Consider the following 20,751-nt stretch of genomic DNA (forward strand, 5'->3'; position numbering starts at 1 on the left):
ATTGTTATAAAGGTAACACCCAGGACAAGATTGGCTGAACATTCTCAGCACTAAATGTACTCCTTACAAATCAGGGGTCTCAAACACCTGTTTTAAAGAACGACAGGATGTGCAGGGGTTTGTTCCAGCTCAGGACTAACACACCTGATTCAGTGGGCTAGAACAAAAGGACAAAAGTTGTAGACTGACCACTGCCTTATACATATTCAGTAGTGGAGTCTGGTCTAGTAGTGCGATGTTACTCTGCCTACTGGTGTTGTCTGGCAACTGCAGTATGAATTACAAGTCAGCAGTGAATTCATTCTCCGCAATTGATTATATTCTACTCATTAGGAGAAAAAAAACGCAATTGATGGTAAAGCACACTCTTGAAGTCATGACGACAATAATCATCATTCAAATAAATTGATTCCTCTGTGGAGCAGATGACTTGGAGGGGGCTTGTCAGTGAAGTGTTTACGAGAGTGACCTCAGAGAGGAGAGTGGGCCAGAGTGTGAGGTCATGCTGTTTACAGCTGAGAGCAGAGCTGCAGTCAGTGTTACCAGCCTCTCTAGCGGGTCTCTCATTATGGAAACAGATGAGTGAATCAGAGTGAGAGAGACAGCTGGAGCACCTGTGTCCCCTCACAATGCATCAACAACCAGAGGAGTGAGAGAAGAGGATAGATCTATTCTTTCTTTCTCATCAGGGAATATAAGGAAATATTTAAGGTTTCACAGATCTGTGGCAGAAAATATCCTACACACCTCTGCATTGTATCACTGCCATTCTTCAAAAGGCCCAGATTAACTGACGGTTTGGATTTTGTGTGAGGGTAGTCTCATTCCCCTGCACTGCACTGTAAGATCGGCCAAGCAAGACTAGTGTGAGGGGAAATGTCAAACTGGCCTGGGGCATCCATTTACAGAGCTGAATAGAATATCCTCTTGAGACATGGATTCTTGCAGACAGATGATTTTAGGAATAGATAAAGAGTGGTTCTCCCTATGAGAGGTGAGAGTGGTCGACGGTTCTCATTCCCCTGGGATCACCTCTGTCTGCAAATTCACAAACGGTTTCTTGTTTTGGTCTCACCCCTACCTCTACCCCACCACCGCCCAATGAAACACATCACACATGGATATCAGTTGTGAATAGCAGGCACCTGCGGGCGGTGTGTGGGTGAGTGGGTGTGTGTGTATGTGTGCGTTTCTGTGTTCTCGGGTTGCTGTGTGCACATGTGTGTGTTTTGGCTTTTCCTTTGTCTCTCTATGGAAGGCAGCCCCTGCATGTCCGTGTGTGTTATACAAGCAAACAGACCTTTACTCCTCTCACTGTGGAGGGAATCATCTGGCTACTGCCTGGTCCAAGTCTCTGGATAGAATGGGACAGGAGATATGGCCAGAGGGAATGTGATATCACACTTTCATGTAATATCACAGGAACCCTTCACTCTATTGACAGTGAAGGATGCCATCTATAGCTTCTGCACTGGTTTTATGTTGTAAGTGCTTGCTTTGTCTAGTGGACACAGGCAAAAACTCTGTACTCTTTATTTTTTGTTGCTAAATATGGTGACATACATTATATTGGTGATAACGATGGTATTGTGTCCACCACAGCTGTGGTCTTCATAGTTGTTACCACTCTGTGTGTGTGTCAAATCAGAGTCAGGTAGGTACAGGATGTTAGGAGGTACAGGGTCCCCCACTGCACTCAGAACTGGGAAGACTAGGGAAATCTTCAAACTGGGCACAGGGAAACGCTGGAACTTATATCTATCAAACTGGCACAGGCTAAGACCAGGACAAGAGATGCAGGACACAGGAGGCAGATGACAGGACAAGTGGAGCACAAACACGCTGGTAGGACTTGACAGGACAAGACAAACTGGAGCACAGGGAACAGTCAGGTAGACAAGACAAACTGGAGCACAGGATGTTAGGACTTGACAGGACAAGACAAACTGGAGCACAGGGAACAGGTAGGACTTGACAGGACAAGACAAACTGGAGCACAGGGAACAGTAGGACTGGGACAAGACAAACTGGAGAACAGGGAACACGCTGGTAGGACTTGACAGGACAAGACAAACTGGAGCACAGGGAACACGCTGGTAGGACTTGACAGGACAAGACAAACTGGAGCACAGGGAACAGGTAGGACTTGACAAGACAAACAGGGAACACGCTGGTAGGACTTGACAAGACAAACTGGAGAACAGGGAACACGCTGGTAGGACTTGACAAGACAAACTGGAGCACAGGGAACACGCTGGTAGGACTTGACAGGACAAGACAAACTGGAGCACAGGGAACACGCTGGTAGGACTTGACAGGACAAGACAAACTGGAGCACAGGGAACACGCTGGTAGGACTTGACAGGACAAGACAAACTGGAGCACAGGGAACACGCTGGTAGGACTTGACAGGACAAGACAAACTGGAGCACAGGGAACACGCTGGTAGGACTTGACAGGACAAGACAAACTGGAGCACAGGGAACACGCTGGTAGGACTTGACAGGACAAGACAAACTGGAGCACAGGGAACACGCTGGTAGGACTTGACAGGACAAGACAAACTGGAGCACAGGGAACACGCTGGTAGGACTTGACAGGACAAGACAAACTGGAGCACAGGGAACACGCTGGTAGGACTTGACAGGACAAGACAAACTGGAGCACAGGGAACACGCTGGTAGGACTTGACAGGACAAGACAAACTGGAGCACAGGGAACACGCTGGTAGGACTTGACAGGACTTGACAGGACAAGACAAACTGGAGCACGGGGAACACGTTGGTAGGACTTGACAGGACAAGACAAACTGGAGCACAGGGAACAAGCTGGTAGGACTTGACAGGACAAGACAAACTGGAGAACAGGGAACACGCTGGTAGGACTTGACAGGACAAGACAAACTGGAGCACAGGGAACACGCTGGTAGGACTTGACAGGACAAGACAAACTGGAGCACAGGGAACACGCAGGTAGGACTTGACAAGACAAACTGGAGCACAGGGAACACGCTGGTAGGACTTGACAAGACAAACTGGAGAACAGGGAACACGCTGGTAGGACTTGACAAGACAAACTGGAGCACAGGGAACACGCTGGTAGGACTTGACAGGACAAGACAAACTGGAGCACAGGGAAAACGCTGGTAGGACTTGACAGGACAAGACAAACTGGAGAACAGGGAACACGCTGGTAGGACTTGACAGGACAAGACAAACTGGAGCACAGGGAACACGCTGGTAGGACTTGACAGGACAAGACAAACTGGAGCACAGGGAACACGCTGGTAGGACTTGACAGGACAAGACAAACTGGAGCACAGGGAACACGCTGGTAGGACTTGACAGGACAAGACAAACTGGAGCACAGGGAACACGCTGGTAGGACTTGACAGGACAAGACAAACTGGAGCACAGGGAACACGCTGGTAGGACTTGACAGGACAAGACAAACTGGAGAACAGGGAACATGCTGGTAGGACTTGACAGGACAAGACAAACTGGAGCACAGGGAACACGCTGGTAGGACTTGACAAGACAAACTGGCAACAGACAAATAGAAAACCCAGGTATACATACACAGGGATTAATGAGGGAAGATGGGAGACACCTTGTAGAAGGTGGAGACAAGCACAAAGATCAGGGTGTGACAATATCACCCTGAAATGGATCTATCCAAATCCAGTCATCCCCTAATACACACTAAATCATCAATACCTAGATTTATTCATTACATGTTTTTATCAAAACTTTTTGATTAAACTATTTGAAATCTTAAATACAAAATACTTTATGGTTGTCACCTCGAAATAGAATAATTTAATTCCTCCTGAAGGTCTTGTCATAATGGAGCTACTGTATATGTTAAAGCTAGACTGCAGTGCCATACTCTGTGTCTCATCTGCAATAGATATGTTATTGCAAAAATGCCAGTTGGACTTTACCCTGGGTGATTGTTTAGTTCAATAAGTGTTTGTCTTTACTGCGCTAGGAAACTACCATAAATTATCAGACTGTACACATGAAGTCCAAAAGATTCATCAATCATGCATGTCCTTCCAGTCAGGACAATTGGTAGTGAGCACAGATGATACGAGATACATTTTCCATAGATGAGTTAATAGATGCCTGCTCTTTAACTATTTGTTATTTAAATGTTTTATTTGTTACGAGTATTCCATGATTCAGCTTTGTTTCATTCAGATGATCCCTCGGATGTTGTTCAGAGGGCTTTGCGACATGTTCTGTGCATGCTGACTGCAAACGTGTTAAGGTTTTATGAGACTCAGAACGCACAAACAAACAGCAAGCTATTGTTGCCAGATGAGACACCGCTAGTTTGACTCAACTAAAAACATATAGGTCCACACATTTTATCTCTTTTCACTTGTTTTCTTCAGTTTCTGTCAGAATGGTGTACGGCTCTTTGGGGAAATATGCACATCCTTCTTTGCTAAAAGGAATGTAAAAATATTCAAAATAAATGAAAGAATATGAGTATGTTTTTTCCCAAGGTATTTCAAATTTCAATGTTTGATATCAAAAGTAACCCCCCTCCCCCCAAAGGTGCGGACTCCGGCCGCAATACCTGACTCTAAAGGGGAGGGTCCGGGTGGGCCTTCTTTACGGCGGCGGCTCGGGTGCGGGCCCCGGACTGAAGACCCTCATACTAGGGGCGCCTCTGGACTGAGGGGATGCGACTCTGGCAACTCCAGAGTGAAGGACGACTCTGGCAGCTCTGGAGTGAAGGGTGACTCTGGCAGCTCCGGAGTGAAGGGCGACTCTGGCAGCTCCGGAGTGAAGGGCGACTCTGGCGGCTCCGGGGTGAAGTGCGACTCTGGCGGCTCCGGATTGACGGGCGGCTCCGGACTGACGGGCAGCTCTGGCGGCTCCGGACTGGAGAGAGAACCTGGAGGGAGGAGATGGAGAGACAGCCTGGTGCGTGGAACTGCCACAGGACCCACCAGGCTGGGGAGACCTACAGGAGGCCTGGTGCATGGAGGAGGCACCGGATAGACCGGGCTGTGGGGGAGCACTGGAGCCCTGGTGCGCAGCCTTGGCACCACAGCTCCAGGCTGGATGACCACTTTAGCCCGGACCCACCAGAGTGCAGGCACAGGTTGAACCGGGCTGTGGGGGAGCACTGGAGATCTGGTGCATACCACTCGCACCTCTCCCTTAGGCTCAATGCCCACATTCGCCTGGCACGGGCAGAGCGCAGGCAGAGGGCGCACTGCACCCTAACAGCGCCACGGAGACACAGCACGCAGAGCCGGCGCAGGATACCCTGGGCCGAAACAGCGTACCCTAGACCAAACGCGCTGAGCTGGCACAACACGCCCTGGCTGGATGCCCACTCTCGCATGTCACTTGCGGGGGGGGGCTGGCCTATAGCGCACCGGGCTATGAGCGCGTACTGGCGACACCGTGCGCTTGACCGCATAACATGGTGCCTGACCAGTACTACGCTTCTTCCGGTAAGCACGGGGAGTTGGCTCAGGTCTATTGCCTGACGCCGCCAATCTCCCCGTGTGCCTCCCCAAAAACATTTTTTGGGGTCTGTCTCTCGTGCCTGTTATGCTGCCTTACCTCATATCACCGCTGCTCAGCTTTAGCTGCCTCCAGTTCTTCTTTGGGGCGGCAATATTCCCCAGCCTGTGCCCAGGGTCCCTTGCCGTCCAATATCTCTTCCCACGTCCATTTCTCCAGATCGCGCTGCTCATCCTTACCACGCTGCTTGGTCCCTTTTTGGTGGGTAGTTCTGTAACGATCGTTGTCCTCCTCGGATAAGGAATAAGAAGGATCAGACCAAAGCGCAGCGTGGTAAGTGTCCATGTTAATTTTAATAAATAAACTGAATACTGCAATAACCAAAAAACAACAAAGAGAGAGAGTGAACGAAACGAAACAGTTCTGTAAGGTGAAGACACACAAAACAGAAAACAACTACCCACAAACACAGGTGGGAACAGGCTACTTAAGTATGGTTCTCAATCAGAGACAACGATAGACAGCTGCATCTGATTGGGAACCATACCAGGCCAAACACAGAAATACAAAACATAGAACAAAAACATAGAATGCCCACCCCAACTCAACCCCCAACCCTGACCAAACCAAAAATAGAGACATAAAAAAGGAACTAAGGTCAGGACGTGACACCTAAGCTATATCCGTTACATTCTGATGTCACATGTAGGTTCCAACATTAAACAATTTTTTTTTTAAAAGACCGTTTCAGTTTTAGTATTTTTAGTAGTGTGGAATATGTAGAGTAGTGTGGAATATATGGAGTAGTGTGGAATATGATGGGTGTAGACGGCTACTGTCCTCGGGAAATTGCACCCAGAGTACTGTACAGAGAAAATGAATGACCTTCAGAAACCATCCTGAATCACTCAAATCTACACACGCTATTTCACATTATTATATAGCAATATCTTATATCTAATGTGATATTATATATTTGAATAACATTATTAGATAAAGGATAGGAATTGGATGTTAGTGATTGATTAGTAATGCCTGGCGAGTGCCTATAAATTGGTGTGTGTCAAGCAAGATCATTGAGATGGTCGTTGCCTGTCAAGAAAAAAATCACAGCTTCTGGAACTCCTGTATGCTGCCTCTATTTGGTCTTAACTGTCATATAGTTGACGTTCCACTCTCTGAACCTTCCAAATGGCGTGTAACACTAGCATTACAGTTGATCCATTTCCCTAATGAAGGAACAACTACAGTCTAAAATGAAGCTACCAACAGAGTGGAAAACCTCAAGAAAAAGACTAAGCTGTAAGTCAGAAATAAAATAGAGTGTTTATGAGGCGGGGATGGAGTGACTGGGCTGTCTGTCAGTCTGCCTGTGAGTGTAGGTACAGCATGTATGTGAAAAGTGTGTTTATGTGGTGTGGTGGTGTGCACTGCAGACCAAGCTTCTTTAGGCTGATTCTCTGTGGCTCTGTCCAGCCCTTTGCCATGTGAGTGTCAGGCTGTCTTGGACCAGGGCCCAGGGCAGAAGGCTGGGAGCTCACCCTATGGCGTGTCACTCCACTCCAGCTCTGCAACTCCAGTCTCTCTAGACCAGAGCTGTGACTCTCACAGATTACATCAGCAGGGAGACATAGTAAAGTGTGTGTGTAGTAGTAGACTACTACTGATGTTCCTCCAGGGCATTGACATTCTGAGTCACAACATCCTCTAGACGCAGAGTGAAGTTGGTGTTTTACTCAGCAGCTTACATTCTCTTGGGCCAAGAAGACAGAGTAGTGTGCTTACCTTTCAAGCATCTCTCAAGCATCACAGACTTTCTACAACTTCATCAGTAGAGAGAGACTGTGCCGGGCACAGGGTATCTCAGTCTGGTCTCTGGGAGTGAGTGAGTGAGTGAGCGGTGAAGTGACAGCCATGGCTCTGGGCTTCATGTCTGGAGTGGAGGAGTTGCTGGCATCAAGCTGCAAGGTTGTGTGGAGCTTGGCAGAGCAGACCCTCAGAAGGTGGTCCTCTCAGGGGATCATGCCAGCCCGCTGCTTCCTACAGACATGGTGGCAGCTCGGGGAGTTCTATCAGGTACGCTGGGACTGTGTTACCAATCATTCCCTTTACTCCAGGGGAAAAGTTGTTCTGTACATGCAGCTCTAATCAATGTGGTTTTTATTGACTACTATGTTGACAGCTACTGTACCAGCTGCCGACTGGGATGTACTGGTGGCTGGAGCAAGATCATGTCTAATATATATTCTAATTTGACCTGTCTTGTTGATACTGTTTTACACCTTGCTTTCTGTATATGTATATATCTGTCAGGAGTTGTCTGGAGTCTCTAGAATAACCGTCACATTGTGGCTATAACTATGAAGCATATCCAAAGGGAACCACGTTTTAATTGGACTTTTAGAATTGCATATTGTATTTGATAGATTGTCTGTTGGGTGAAAGTTTACTGTTTGTGCCTGTGAGGACTCAGGACAGGGTGTTTCTTTATGAGTCACAGAGACAGGTTTAACATGGGTCTCATTGCACATATGGAAGTCATCAGGAAGCAGCACGGCCAGTCTTTTGATCTTTGAAGGTTATCTTTGAAGTGCTGTCTTTGGTTGGAGCACCTGAATGGGATCTTGTTGATGAACAAATGAGACATCCTCTTGACTATATACATTTTCGTTCCAAACGTTAAAAAATGTCAAGAATTCAAATTAGGAAAGGTTGTTTATGAACTACCATTAAAGCTAAATGACATTGTCAGTGAAGATAGCTGGTGTTAGGAGATGGTAATCAGTGAGAATATGCCAATAAGCCTGATAAGCAGTCAATTACAGGCATGGCCTAATGCTGCAGGGTTGGAGCTAAGCCTATGTAGGTCAGTGGCTGGAGGTCATGTGAAGAGGCCACGGCTGGAACGCCCCGCCCCAATGACAGGCCTTTAGGGGGATGACCTCTCATTGCATGGCTATTACACATCACATTATCTTCCTTTAAACCTGCGGGTCAACCTCTCTCTAAAGCCATGGCCTCTAGCCTTTCTGCCTTATGTGAGGGGCGGTCCATCTTGACACTTGTTAAAAAATTGTTAGGAAAAATTGTCAGAGTGAGGTGTTCTCTCATTTATGTCTGGAAGCAGCTAGCATGCTAGCTAACTTTAGCCAGTTAGATTGGGTGCTTTACTGCCGTTGTGAGGTCAGAACGCTCTGAATTAACGAACTGACAATCTGACTACACTCTGAATTCGTTCTCTGGCACTCCAGAGGGAATTTCTGAACACACCCATAGTCTAGTGAAAAGCATGAGCTGGTGCACACCCAAAATGCTTCCAGTAATTTATTGGATCTTGTTCATGAACAAATGAGACATGTTCTAACTATGTATATTTCTGTCAAATTTGGAAAATGTTCCTAAACACTGCTTTCTTCAGCGGTCCATCCTGACACTTGTTTAAAAAATGGTTAGGATTAGAGGTTGACCGATTATGATTTTTCTACGTCCATACCGGTACCGATTATTGGAGGACCAAAAAAAAGCCGATACCGATTTAATCTACCGGTTTTTATATATGTATTTGTAATAATGACAATTACAACAATACTGAATGAACAATGAACTCTTTTATTTTAACTTAACATAATACATATATAAAACCTATTTAGTCTCAAATAAATAATGAAACATGGTCAATTTGGTTTAAGTAATGCAAAAACACAGTGTTGGAGAAGAAAGTAAAAGTGAAATATGTGTCATATATAAAAGCTAACGTTTAAGTTCCTTGCTCAGAACAAAGAACATATGAAAGCTGGTGGTTCAATATTCCCAGTTCTTCAATATTCCCAGTTAAGAAGTTTTAGGTGGTAGTTATTATAGGAATTATGACGTGTCAACTATTTCTCTCTATACCATTTGTATTTCATATACCTTTGACTATTGGATGTTCTTATAGGCACTTTTGTATTGTCAGCCTAATCTCGGGAGTTGATACACTTGAAGTCATAAACAGCGCTGTGGGTCAAGCATTGCTAAGAGCTGCTGGCAAACGCAGAAAAGTGCTGTTTGAATGAATGCTTACGAGCCTGCTGCTGCCTTCCACCACTCAGTCAGACTGCTCTATCAAATATCATATCATAGACTTTATTGTAATATAACACACAGAAATATGAGCCTTTGGTCATTATATGGTCAAATCTAGAAACTATCATTTCGAAAACAAAACGTTTATTCTTTCAGTGAAATACGGAACCTTTCCGTATTTTCTCGAACGGGTGGCAACCCTAAGTCTAAATATTGCTGTTACATTGCACAACTTTCAATGTTATGTCGTCATTATGTAAAATTCTGGAAAATTAGTTCACAATTCGCAAAGAGCCAGGCGGCCCAAACTGCTTGCACTGAACGCAAGAGAAGTGACACAATTTCCCTAGGTAATATTGCCTGCTAACATGATTTAAAAAAAAAAAAATATGCAGGTTTAAAAATATATACTTCTGTGTATTGATTTTAAGAAAGGCATTGGTGTTTATAGTTTGGGTACATTTTTCGTGAATGTGCTTTTGTTAAATCATCAGTCGTTTGGCGAAGTTGAAGTAGGTTGTGATTTGATGATAAATTAACAGGTGCTGCATTGATTATATACAATGCAGGACAAGCTAGTTAAACTAATAATTTCATCAACCATGTGAAGTTAACTAGTGATTATGTGAAGATTGATTGTTTTTTATAAGATAAGTTTAATGCTAGCTAGTAACTTACCGTGGCTCCTTGCAGCCACAAGGTTGTTTTGACGCTGCACTCGCGTAACAGGTTGTCAGCCTGCCATGCAGTTTCCTCGTGGATTGCAATGTAATTGGCCATAATCAGCGTCCAAAAAGGCGATTACCGATTGTTATGAAAACTTGATATCGGCCCTAATTAATCGGCCATGCCGATTAATTGGTCGACCTCTAGTTAGGATAGGTAGTCACCAACAAAACTTCCCACTGGGCACAGACTGGTTGAATTAACATTGTTTCCAAGTCTTTACAATGAAAATTACATTGAACCAATGTCTGTGCCCAGTGGGTCTTCTTTTAATTCCACGCCACTAAAGTAAGGAACATGAATTGTTGTGCAGTGAACTGTGGTGTAATGATTTTGGGATAGGGTTCAGACTGAGCAGTAGCTCATTAGATGTCTTGCTAAGGTGAATTTGAAGTTACTGTAGGTAAAGGGGGCTTTTGGGGTAGACAAAGACAGGCACAGAAAAGGAGCAGAAAAGCAGGGAGCATGTTGGAGATACTTGATTTTTTAAAATACTTTAACTCAAAATTTGTACTAATATTGTCCCACTTCATCTCATGAAACAATGTTGGAAGACTAACACATTTTAGACCATGGAACTACTGGCCTCTTTGTTTGTATGCTTGGATGTCATTTGTCCGTAACAATGCAGCATTGATAAATGCACCGTAGTGTGGATCATGCACTTGACAACCCCCACAATCACTATAGTGACTAATCCCTGTTTCGACAATGGAGATTGTGTAATGAACAGCCATAAAAATTCTCTATTAATACGGATGACACACAATCCTATGTTGTTCTATGAAGACAAGTATTATAGTTGTTTTTCTCTGTGTTATAAAAACTTGTCATCTAGTAATCCATGCTTGTGTTTCTGATTAAGGTTCTTGGTCTTTGCTATATAAGTGGGCTATTGAACCATTCCAAAAGGGCTTGAATTCTCAAGAGAATCACCTCTAGAGATTCAACATTGCTTTTGAAATGCCTAGAAACTACAGTTTGACTTCAGAAAAATAGAGTTTACATAATAGAATAGAATGAAACTTTCTTTGGCATCACCTTCCATTAAAAGGATCACATATGGAAACATTCTCACATCATACACATTTAAACCAGTCAGTCCATTATGTTGCATACACTAAAAACATGAAGGATACTGATAAATTCACTCACAACCGACCCCTGTCCCAACTGCAATGATACAATTTACTTGGCATTTAGTAGTCCAACAGCACAAGGAACGAATGAATGTTTGAACACATTCTTCTTGGCCAAGGGCATTCTGAAGTGCCGGCCAGAGGCAAGCCTCTCGAACTGAGGTGGTAGAGGGTGGGTGGGGTCACCAGTGCCTTCTTTTTGGTTGTGGAACAGACTGCTCAAATGTGACTGTGGTCGATTACCAATTACTTTGGTCGACCACAGGCACTTGACCAGGACCATTTTTGAAGGTTGTTGGTCTGTTGTTGGTCTGTTTAAAATAGCTGTCCCCATCTGACGTAGCATCTTTCAAAAAGAGTCGTACCAGAACCATGTCATCCGCTTAAGTGAGTGACAGTAAATAAAATCCTTTGTCCAGACATGCCCTTAAGTCAGTCATTTCAATTAGATTTAATGTGTTCAAAAACAAAGCAAAAAGGTAGCCTGTATAACAGCTTAAAAGCAGCTCTGTTGTGGTGGTGGAGGGAACAATATCCTGGTAGACTGCAGTTAACACCAGCCCAGAACTTCTATTTCCACCCTGTGGTCACTTTCCACCACAGAGCCTAACCAGTTGGGAGCCACATGTTTTTCCCTCAACACAACCCTTCGCCATAATCAAGCAGCCTTGAGAGTCAACACTGACATGAATCCTGTGCAGCGTCTTTCCCTGGTAGGGGGGATTGATGCGCGGGCCTTCAACAGGGGGGCATACCGCAAGTTGCCCATCTCTATTCCAGGGGATCTCATCATGTCTGTTCCCTTCCCACAGATGACAGAGGGCCGGCTGTGTCAGGTGCACCTCCTGGACGACAGGAAGCTGGACCTAATGGTCCAGGTACCCACCCTTCGCACATCCTCAACCTCCGTACTTCTAATGTTGTTCACTGTGATGTTACACTCTCGTGTGGACACTTCATAAATTTGTGTTCATTTATACTGGTTTCATTTTCCTAGCCGAAGCTCTTGTCCCGGGATCTGTTAGACTTGGTGTCCTCACACTTTAACCTGAAGGAGAAGGAGTATTTTGGAATATCCTTCATTGATGACACGTACGTACAAGTCCTACAGATGTTTTATCTTAATTTGATCACTCTGTTGTTGCAGGAAATGCAAATTGTAGTGTATTCAAAGTTTAAGAAATGCTTCTAAAGTTTGTAATTTCTACTTTAACATTTCAGACTTTATTCATTCTAACAAAATATGTATCAACCCCAACATAAATGTCCATTCATTATAATACACATAATAATTCACAATTCCTGTTGCTGCAGGATTGTTTTCCTGCTATGAGAAACTGATCAAATTAAGATAGTACATCTGTAACTACATTCTAGTTCATTGATGTATTTTCAATCTTGTGGTGTCAGGTACAAAATACTGTGAATGGGTGCAAACTGGTTTAGCTCCTTTTCCTGCTGCTGATTGCATGCATCTCCATGACACAAGTGAGACAACTCTGTATCAGTCTAGCAGTTGACATCATAGTTAACGGTGTAGCATCTGCTCGTATTCTTCCCCAGCGGTCAGAGTAAATGGCTCCAGCTGGATCGCAGGGTCCTGGATCATGACTTCACTAAAAAGACTGGTCCACTGGAGCTCAAGTTCCTGGTCAGGTGAGTGATCTCTCTCTCACTGCCTCTCAGCTGGTAGCCTACAGTATGGACTACCGTACTGTAGTAGCCGGCTACCCAAACTGTATTCTATCACAAACATAGCATCAGTCTTAGACGTTGACAGTGTATCTTACGTATCTTACAGTGTATCTTACACACTTTAATCCATAGACTCCCCTTCCTCTTTGAGAGCTAGACTACATGTAGTTTATTTGAAAATCCATCTGAAAATGTGAGGTATCTATCAATGTTGCCCAAGAGAAGGCTCAAAGAGCTACTAAAGTGACAACCCCCAGTGTTAATCAGCGTTAATCGGAGGTACAGTTATTGTATGGGTGGCAGGTAGCCTAGTGGTTAGAGCGTTGGACTAGTAACTGAAATGGTTGCAAGATCGAGTCCCCCAAGCTAACAAGGTTATAAAAAATAATAAAACACAATAATAATATGTCATTCTGCCCCTGAACAAGGCAGTTAATCCACTGTTCCTAGGCTTTTGTTCTTAACTGACTTGCCTCGTTAAATCAAATGAAACTTGTAACCTGGGTCATATGTAGAGACTCATGTCCAGTAGATGGCACTAATGTGACAATCTGCAATAAGAAGATGTTCTGAAATTGGAAGGGAGGCACTATATACCCTTATTCAAGTACTCCATATGATTTACATTATGTGTTTTCCAGGTTTTATATTGAGAAGATAACATTTTTGAAAGAGAATACAACAGTGGAGCTGTTTTTCCTAAATGCCAAATCGTCAGTCTTCAATGTAAGTGGATGTAACTCATTTTCTTACATTTGTTACTCAATATGATTGTATTGAGCATGCCACGAATCAGCCCTCCATAGCCTGTCCTTCATTTTCCATGCCACTTACTCTGTTTGGGCTCATCCACTGCATGCACAGACATAAACCAATGGTGTGACCTGTGATCATTTGGGTGAAAATATAATCCCATAAATGGAATTACAAGACAAATGTTCCTGCTGTGGAATCATTGTGGGGCATTCTAGTTGGTAAGATGATTTGCTGCTGGAACTGAAAGTTGGCTCCAGATGTCAACATCTTAAAACAAGCAAGGTGGGCCCAAAACACAGTTGGGGGCCAGAGTTATTTTGTCTACACACCATTTACAGAAGACAGTTGTTTTGTAAGGAGTGCCTGTGTGACTGGACACTATTAAATTGAAGGCCATTACTATTCATTATTTCAAGCTCTTTCAAAAACAGTCTTAAGAGTAATTGTTTTGTACATAGTTCATTATTCATGGGGCTAAACTCACTTCACTTGCTGACTTCACAGAGACTTCCCACTTTTGTTTTATGTACTCTAATTCTACATTCTTCAACACAATGAGCATCAAATAGTTCCCTAATCCTCCAAAATATAATTTGACTCAGGGCTTTCTTTTGGAAACGCTGCACTATAACAACATGAACAAGAACAATATCTTGATTCACTGCCTCCCCTCAGAAACTTGTGTATATTTCCCATGCCACACACAGCCAGAGTAGCAGAAATGAACTGTATTGTTGTAAAATATTAGATAGCATTTGTGATCATTAACAGGAGGAAATCATCTACCATACATGTTGGATGATGGAGCTGGAGAAACAGGTCTTACATATCAAACACATACAGACACACATACTGTCACGTCCTGACCTTAGTTCCTTTTTTATGTCTCTATTTTGGTTTGGTCAGGGCGTGAGTTGGGGTGGGCATTCTATGTTTTTCATTTCTATGTTTGTTCTGTGTGTTGTATTTCTATGTGTTTGACCTGGTATGGTTCCCAATCAGAGGCAGCTGTCAATCGTTGTCTCTGATTGAGAACCTTACTTAGGTAGCCTGTTCCCACCTGTGTTTGTGGGTAGTTGTTTTCGGTTTTTGTGTCTGCACCAGACAGAACTGTTTCGTTCATGCTCTTTGTTGTTTTATTATTCAGTGTTCAGTTCAAAATAAAAAGATGAACACGTACCACGCTGCACATTGGTCCTCACCTTCAACCCACGACAGCCGTTACACAATACATCACATATTAGCCTATACTTACACAGACGCGCACACACACACAAACACACACACACAGCAGTGATTGTAATGGGTTGAGTGGTGCACCCACCCTTCACTTTCCTTATTAGTCTGACTTTTGAAAGCTGACTTTTGACCATCAACAACTGATTGATCAATGATCAATAGCACTCATACTGTTTGTCATTACATGAACATACATTTATATTTGTGTAATTACACAATTATACCCCAGGTGGTGAGGGTAGGCAACAACACATCCTCCACGCTGACCCTCAACACGGGGGCCCCTCAGGGGTGTGTGCTTAGTCCCCTCCTGTACTCCCTGTTCACCCACAACTGCATGGCCACGTACGACTCCAACACCATCATTGAGTTTGCTGACGATACTACGTGGTAGGCTGATCCCCGACGACAATGAGACAGCCTAAAGGGAGGAGGTCAGAGACCTGGCAGTGTGGTGCCAGGACAACAATCTCTCCCTCAACGTCAGCAAGACAAAGGAGCTGATTGCGGACTACAGGAATCAGAGAACCGAGCACGGCCACTGTAGTTGAGCGAGTCGAGACCTTCAAGTTCCTCGCTGTCCACATCACTAAGGATCTATCATGGTCCACACACACCAACACAGTCGTGAAGAGGGCACGACAGCGCCTCTACCCCCTCAGGAGGCTGAAAATACTTGGCATGGGCCCTCTAGAGCTGTACCATTGCAAGCATCTTGAATGGCTGCATCATCGTTTGATATGGCAACTGCTTGGCATTCGACTGCAAGGCGCTACAGAGGGCAGTGTGTATGGCCCAGTACATCATCGGGGCCAAGCTCCTTGCCATCCAGGACCTCTATACCAGGCATTGTCAGAGGAAGGCCCTTAAAATTGTCAAAGACTCAAGCTACCCAAGTCATAGACTGTTCTCTCTGCTACCCCACGTCAAGTGGTAACGATGCACCAAGTCTGGAACCAACAGGAGCCTGAATAGCTTCTACCCGCAAGCCAAAATACTGCTATATAGCTTGTTAAATAGTTAAACTAGCTACCCGAGCTATCTGCATTGACCCTTTTTGCATTAACTTATTTGACTCCATGCTGTTATTTAGGGGGTAGATCAGTTTTAATATAATTAACAATATTAATTAAGAATATTTTTTATATATACTGTATTTAAAACACATGTATTTTCCTTCTTATTCTTTTCCCCCTAACCCTACCTCCCCTCCCCTAATTGGAGTCAAATTAATGGACAACAATACTTAGGCTTCTACTTACTACAGTATATACAGGCTATACTTAGGCTACAGTTCACTACAGTATATACATTTTACTGACACATTATATTTTACATTAGTTATCTTTTTTCAAATTTGTTTTTAGTCCCAGCTCAATGCCTCCCATCTACAGTACCAGTCAAATGCTTGGACACCTACTCATTCAAAGGTTTTTCTTTATTTGTAATATTTTCTACATTGTATAATAATAATGAAGACATCAAACATATTAAATAACACATATGGAATAATGTAGTAACCAAAAAGTTGTTAAATATATTATAGATTCTTCAAAGTAGCCACCCTTTGCTTTGAGGATTGCTTTGCACACTCTTGACATTCTCTCAACCAGCTTCATGAGGTAGTCAACTGGAATTTCAATAACAGGTGTGCCTTGTTGAAAGTTAATTTGTGGAATTTCTTGCCTTCTTAATGCGTTTGAGCCAAGGCAGGGTTGGTATACAGAAAATAGCCCTATTTGGTAAAAAAAACAAGTCCATATTATGGCAAGAACATCTCAAATAAGCAAAGAGAAACAAAAGTCCATCATTACTTTTTTAAGACATGAAGGTCAGTCAATCTGGAAAATGTCCAGAATTTAAGCAGTTTCTTAAAGTGCAGTTGCAAAAACCATCAAGCGCTAAGCTGTTCCGGATGACTGTGTGATCACGCTGGTCACGCAGGTCAACATTCACAAAACCGCAGGGCGGATTACCAGGACATGTACTCTGAGCATGCACTGAACAACTGGCAAGCGTGTTCACTGACATTTTCAACTTGTCCCTGACCGAGTCTGTAATACCAACATGTTTCAAGCAGACCACCATTGTTCCTGTGCCTAAGAACACCAAGGTAACCTGCCTAAATGACTACCGACCCGTAGCACTTACGTCTGTAGCCATGAAGTGCTTTGAAAGTCTGGTCATGGCTCACATCAACACTATTATCCCAGAAACCGTAGACCCACTCCAATTTGCATACCGCCCCAACAGATCCACAGATGATGCAATTTATATTGCACTCAACACTGCCCTTTCCCACCTGGATAAAAGGAACACCTATCTGAATGCTGTTAATTGACCACAGCTCAGCGTTCAACACCATAGTGCCCTCAAAGCTCATCACCAAGCTAAGGACCCTGGGACTAAACACCTCCCTCTGCAATTGGATCACGGACTTCCTGATGGGCCGCCTCTAGGTGGTAAGGGTAGGTAACAACATATCTGCCACGCTGATTCTCAACACTGGGGTGCATGATCAGTCCCTTCCTGTACTCCCTGTTCACCCATGACTGGCCAAGCATGACTCCAACGCCATCATTACGTTTGCGGATGACACAACAGTGGTAGGCCTCATCACCGACAACGATGAGACAGCCTATAGGGAGGAGGTCAGAGACCTGGCAGTGTGGTGCCAGGATAACAAACTCACCCTCAAGACAAAGGAGATGATTGTGGACTACAGTAAAAGGAGGACCGAAAACGCCCCCATTCTCATCAACGGGGCTGTAGTAGAGCAGGATGAGAGCTTCAAGTTCCTTGGTTTCCACATCACCAACAAACTATTGTTGTCCAAACACACCAAGACAGTCGTGAAGAGGGCACGACAACATCTATTCCCGCTCAGGAAACTGAAAATATTTGGCATGGGTCCTCAGGTCCTCAAAAATATCTATAGCTACACCATTGAGAGCATCCTGACTGCATCACCCCCTGGTATGGCAACTGCTCGGCTTCCGACTGCAAGGCACGATAGAAGATAGTGTGTACAGCCCAGTACATCACTCCTGCCGTCCAGGACCTTGATTTGATTTGAAACTGGTTCTCATGAGGACAGCCACAGGAAAGGAGGACCCAGAGTTACCTCTGCTGCTGAGGACAAGTTCATTAGAGTTACCAGCCTCGGAAATTGCAGCCCAAATAAATGCTTCACAGAGTTCATATCTCAACATATCTCAACATCAACTGTTCAGAGGAAACTGCGTGAATCGGGCCTTCATGGTTGAATTGCTACAAAGAAACCACTACTAAAGTACACAAATAAGAAGAAGAGACTTGCTTTGGCCAAGGAACACGAGCAATGGACATTAAACCGGTGGAAACCTGTCCTTCGGTCTGATGAGTCCAAATGTGAGATTTTTGGTTCCAACCGCCATGTCTTTTGTGAGACACAGAGTAAGGTGAACGGATGATCTCTGCGTGTGTGATTGCCAATGTGAAGTATGGAGGAGGATGTGTGATGGTGTGGGGGTGCTTTGCTGGTGACACTGTCAGTGATTTATTTAGAATTTAAGGCACACTTCACCAGCAAGTCTGGTTCATCCTTGGGAGCAATTTCCAAACGCCTTAAGGTACCACGTTCATCTGTACAAACAATAGTACGCAAGTATAAACACCATGGGACCACGCAGCCATCATACCGCTCAGGAAGGAGACACGTTCCGTCTCCTAGAGATGAGTGTACTTTGGTGTGAAAAGTGTGAATCAATCCCAGAACAACAGGAAAGGACCTTGTGAAGATGCTGGAGGAAACAGGCACAAAAGTATCTACATCCACAGTAAAACGAGTCCTATATCGACATAACATGAAAGGCCGCTTAGCAAGGAAGAAGCCACTGCTCCAAAACCGCCATAAAAAAGCCAGACTACGGTTTGCAACTGCACATGTGGTCAAATATCGTACTTTTTGGAGAAATGTCCTCTGGCCTGATGAAACAAAAATTTAACTGTTTGGCGGAAATAATAATAATGTTTGGAGGAAAAAGGGGGAGGATTGCAAGCCGAAAAACACCATCCCAACCGTGAAGCAGCATCATGTTGTGGGGGTGCTTTCCTGCAGGAGGGACTGGTGCACTTCAGAAAATAGATGGCTTCATGAGGGAGGAAGCAACATCTCAATACATCAGTCAGGAAGTTAAAGCTTGGTCGCAAATGTGTCTTCCAAATGTACAATGACCCCTAGAATACTTCCAAATTTGTGGCAAAATGGCTTAAGGATAACAAAGTCATGGTATTGGAGTGGCCATCACAAAGCCATGACCTCAATCCTATAGAAAATGAAAATGTGTGGGCAGAACAGAGAAAGTGTGTGCGAGTAAGGAGGCCTACAATCCTGACTCAGATACACCAGCTCTGTCGGGAGTGGGAAGCTTGTGAAAGGCTACCCGAAACGTTTGACTCAAGTTAAATCATTTAAAAGGCAATGCTACCAAATACTAATTGAGTGTATGTAAATGTCTGACCCACTGGGAGTGTGATGAAAGAAATAAAAGCTGAAATAAATAATTCTCTCTACTATTATTCTGACATTTTACATTCTTAAATAAAGTGGTGATCCTAACTGACCTAGGACAGGGATTTTTTTACTCTGATTAAATGTCAGGAATTGTGAAAAACTGAGTTGAAATATATTTGGCTACTTCAGCTGTACTTAATGTTGTTTGGTTTGGTTCTGCCAACTAGAGTGCAGTCCGGTTAGAACATGATGTTGAGGCCCATCACTGTACTCTTGATTTGATAGTCACCACCACACACACACACACACACACACACACACACACACACACACACACACACACACACACACACACACACACACACACACACACACACACACACACACACACACACACACACACACACAGCTGTTTCCATTTGAAGATGTTTATATGATTGGGGTAATCTGAATGACTTGAAGTCTTATTGTCGTGTTTATTTCGATGCATGCACACCATTATGACATTCATGTTACTGTCGATAATAAAAAAGTCTTCAGATGTGCATCTTCTCTCTTCGGTTGATGATGACACTCTGAACTGAGTGGGCGGATGCAGTGTCCAGATGTGCATTTCCAAGCTCTCTGATTGGTTAGGAATAGCAGGGCTATGATTGGTGAGGTATACTAAGGTAGGCTGAGCAGCCAAACGAATGGGAAACTGAAGGGACTGCGAGGGCAAGTTAGGTAGAGAGGAGAGAGGAGAGAAGCAGGACATACTTTCTTTTACAATGACACCTCCACTATGGGGCTCAATTGCCACTTTCAAAACAACTGAGAACTAGTAAATCTCAGACTTCCAACTTCAGTGCATTCAAAACAACTGGGAACAGTGAAGAAAAACAAGCTCTGACTGGGAAAAATCTATTTGAACGGTCATTGCAACTCGGGAACTCAGGCTTCTTTCTATATTTCCAACTCTCTGACCTGATTTTTTAAAATGTAATTTATTCACCTTTATTTAGCCAGGTAGGCCAGTTGAGAACAAGTTCTCACTTACAACTGCGACCTGGCCAAGATAAAGCAAAGCAGTTCGACAAAAACAACAACACAAAGTTACTTTGTTATGACGTTATGATTTGACCTCGTATTTTTCCATGTTCCCAGT

The 20,751-nt window shown here is 43.9% G+C and overlaps 1 protein-coding gene across 7 annotated transcripts in view; it reads left to right on the forward strand.

The window, feature by feature from the left end:
- The window catches only part of frmd4ba (FERM domain containing 4Ba), a 79,017-nt gene that overhangs the window by 23,083 nt on the left and 35,183 nt on the right, over positions 1 to 20,751 (forward strand). For 6 of the 7 annotated variants that reach the window (XR_008144404.1, XM_052526641.1, XM_052526642.1 and 3 more), the window contains exons 1-5: positions 7,389 to 7,565; positions 12,232 to 12,297; positions 12,417 to 12,511; positions 12,983 to 13,075; positions 13,756 to 13,840. Coding sequence is in view for 6 of the 7 variants with exons in the window: in XM_052526641.1 (XP_052382601.1) it covers positions 7,404 to 7,565; positions 12,232 to 12,297; positions 12,417 to 12,511; positions 12,983 to 13,075; positions 13,756 to 13,840 (501 nt within the window). In the remaining variant the exon portion in view is untranslated. Of the gene's footprint in view, positions 1 to 7,388; positions 7,566 to 12,231; positions 12,298 to 12,416; positions 12,512 to 12,982; positions 13,076 to 13,755; positions 13,841 to 20,751 lie in introns of those variants that run through there. The other variant, XM_035777298.2, reaches the window with a different exon arrangement.

The sequence above is a fragment of the Oncorhynchus keta genome, chromosome 10, assembly GCF_023373465.1.
Source record: "Oncorhynchus keta strain PuntledgeMale-10-30-2019 chromosome 10, Oket_V2, whole genome shotgun sequence".
NCBI classification, from domain to species: Eukaryota; Metazoa; Chordata; class Actinopteri; order Salmoniformes; family Salmonidae; genus Oncorhynchus; species Oncorhynchus keta.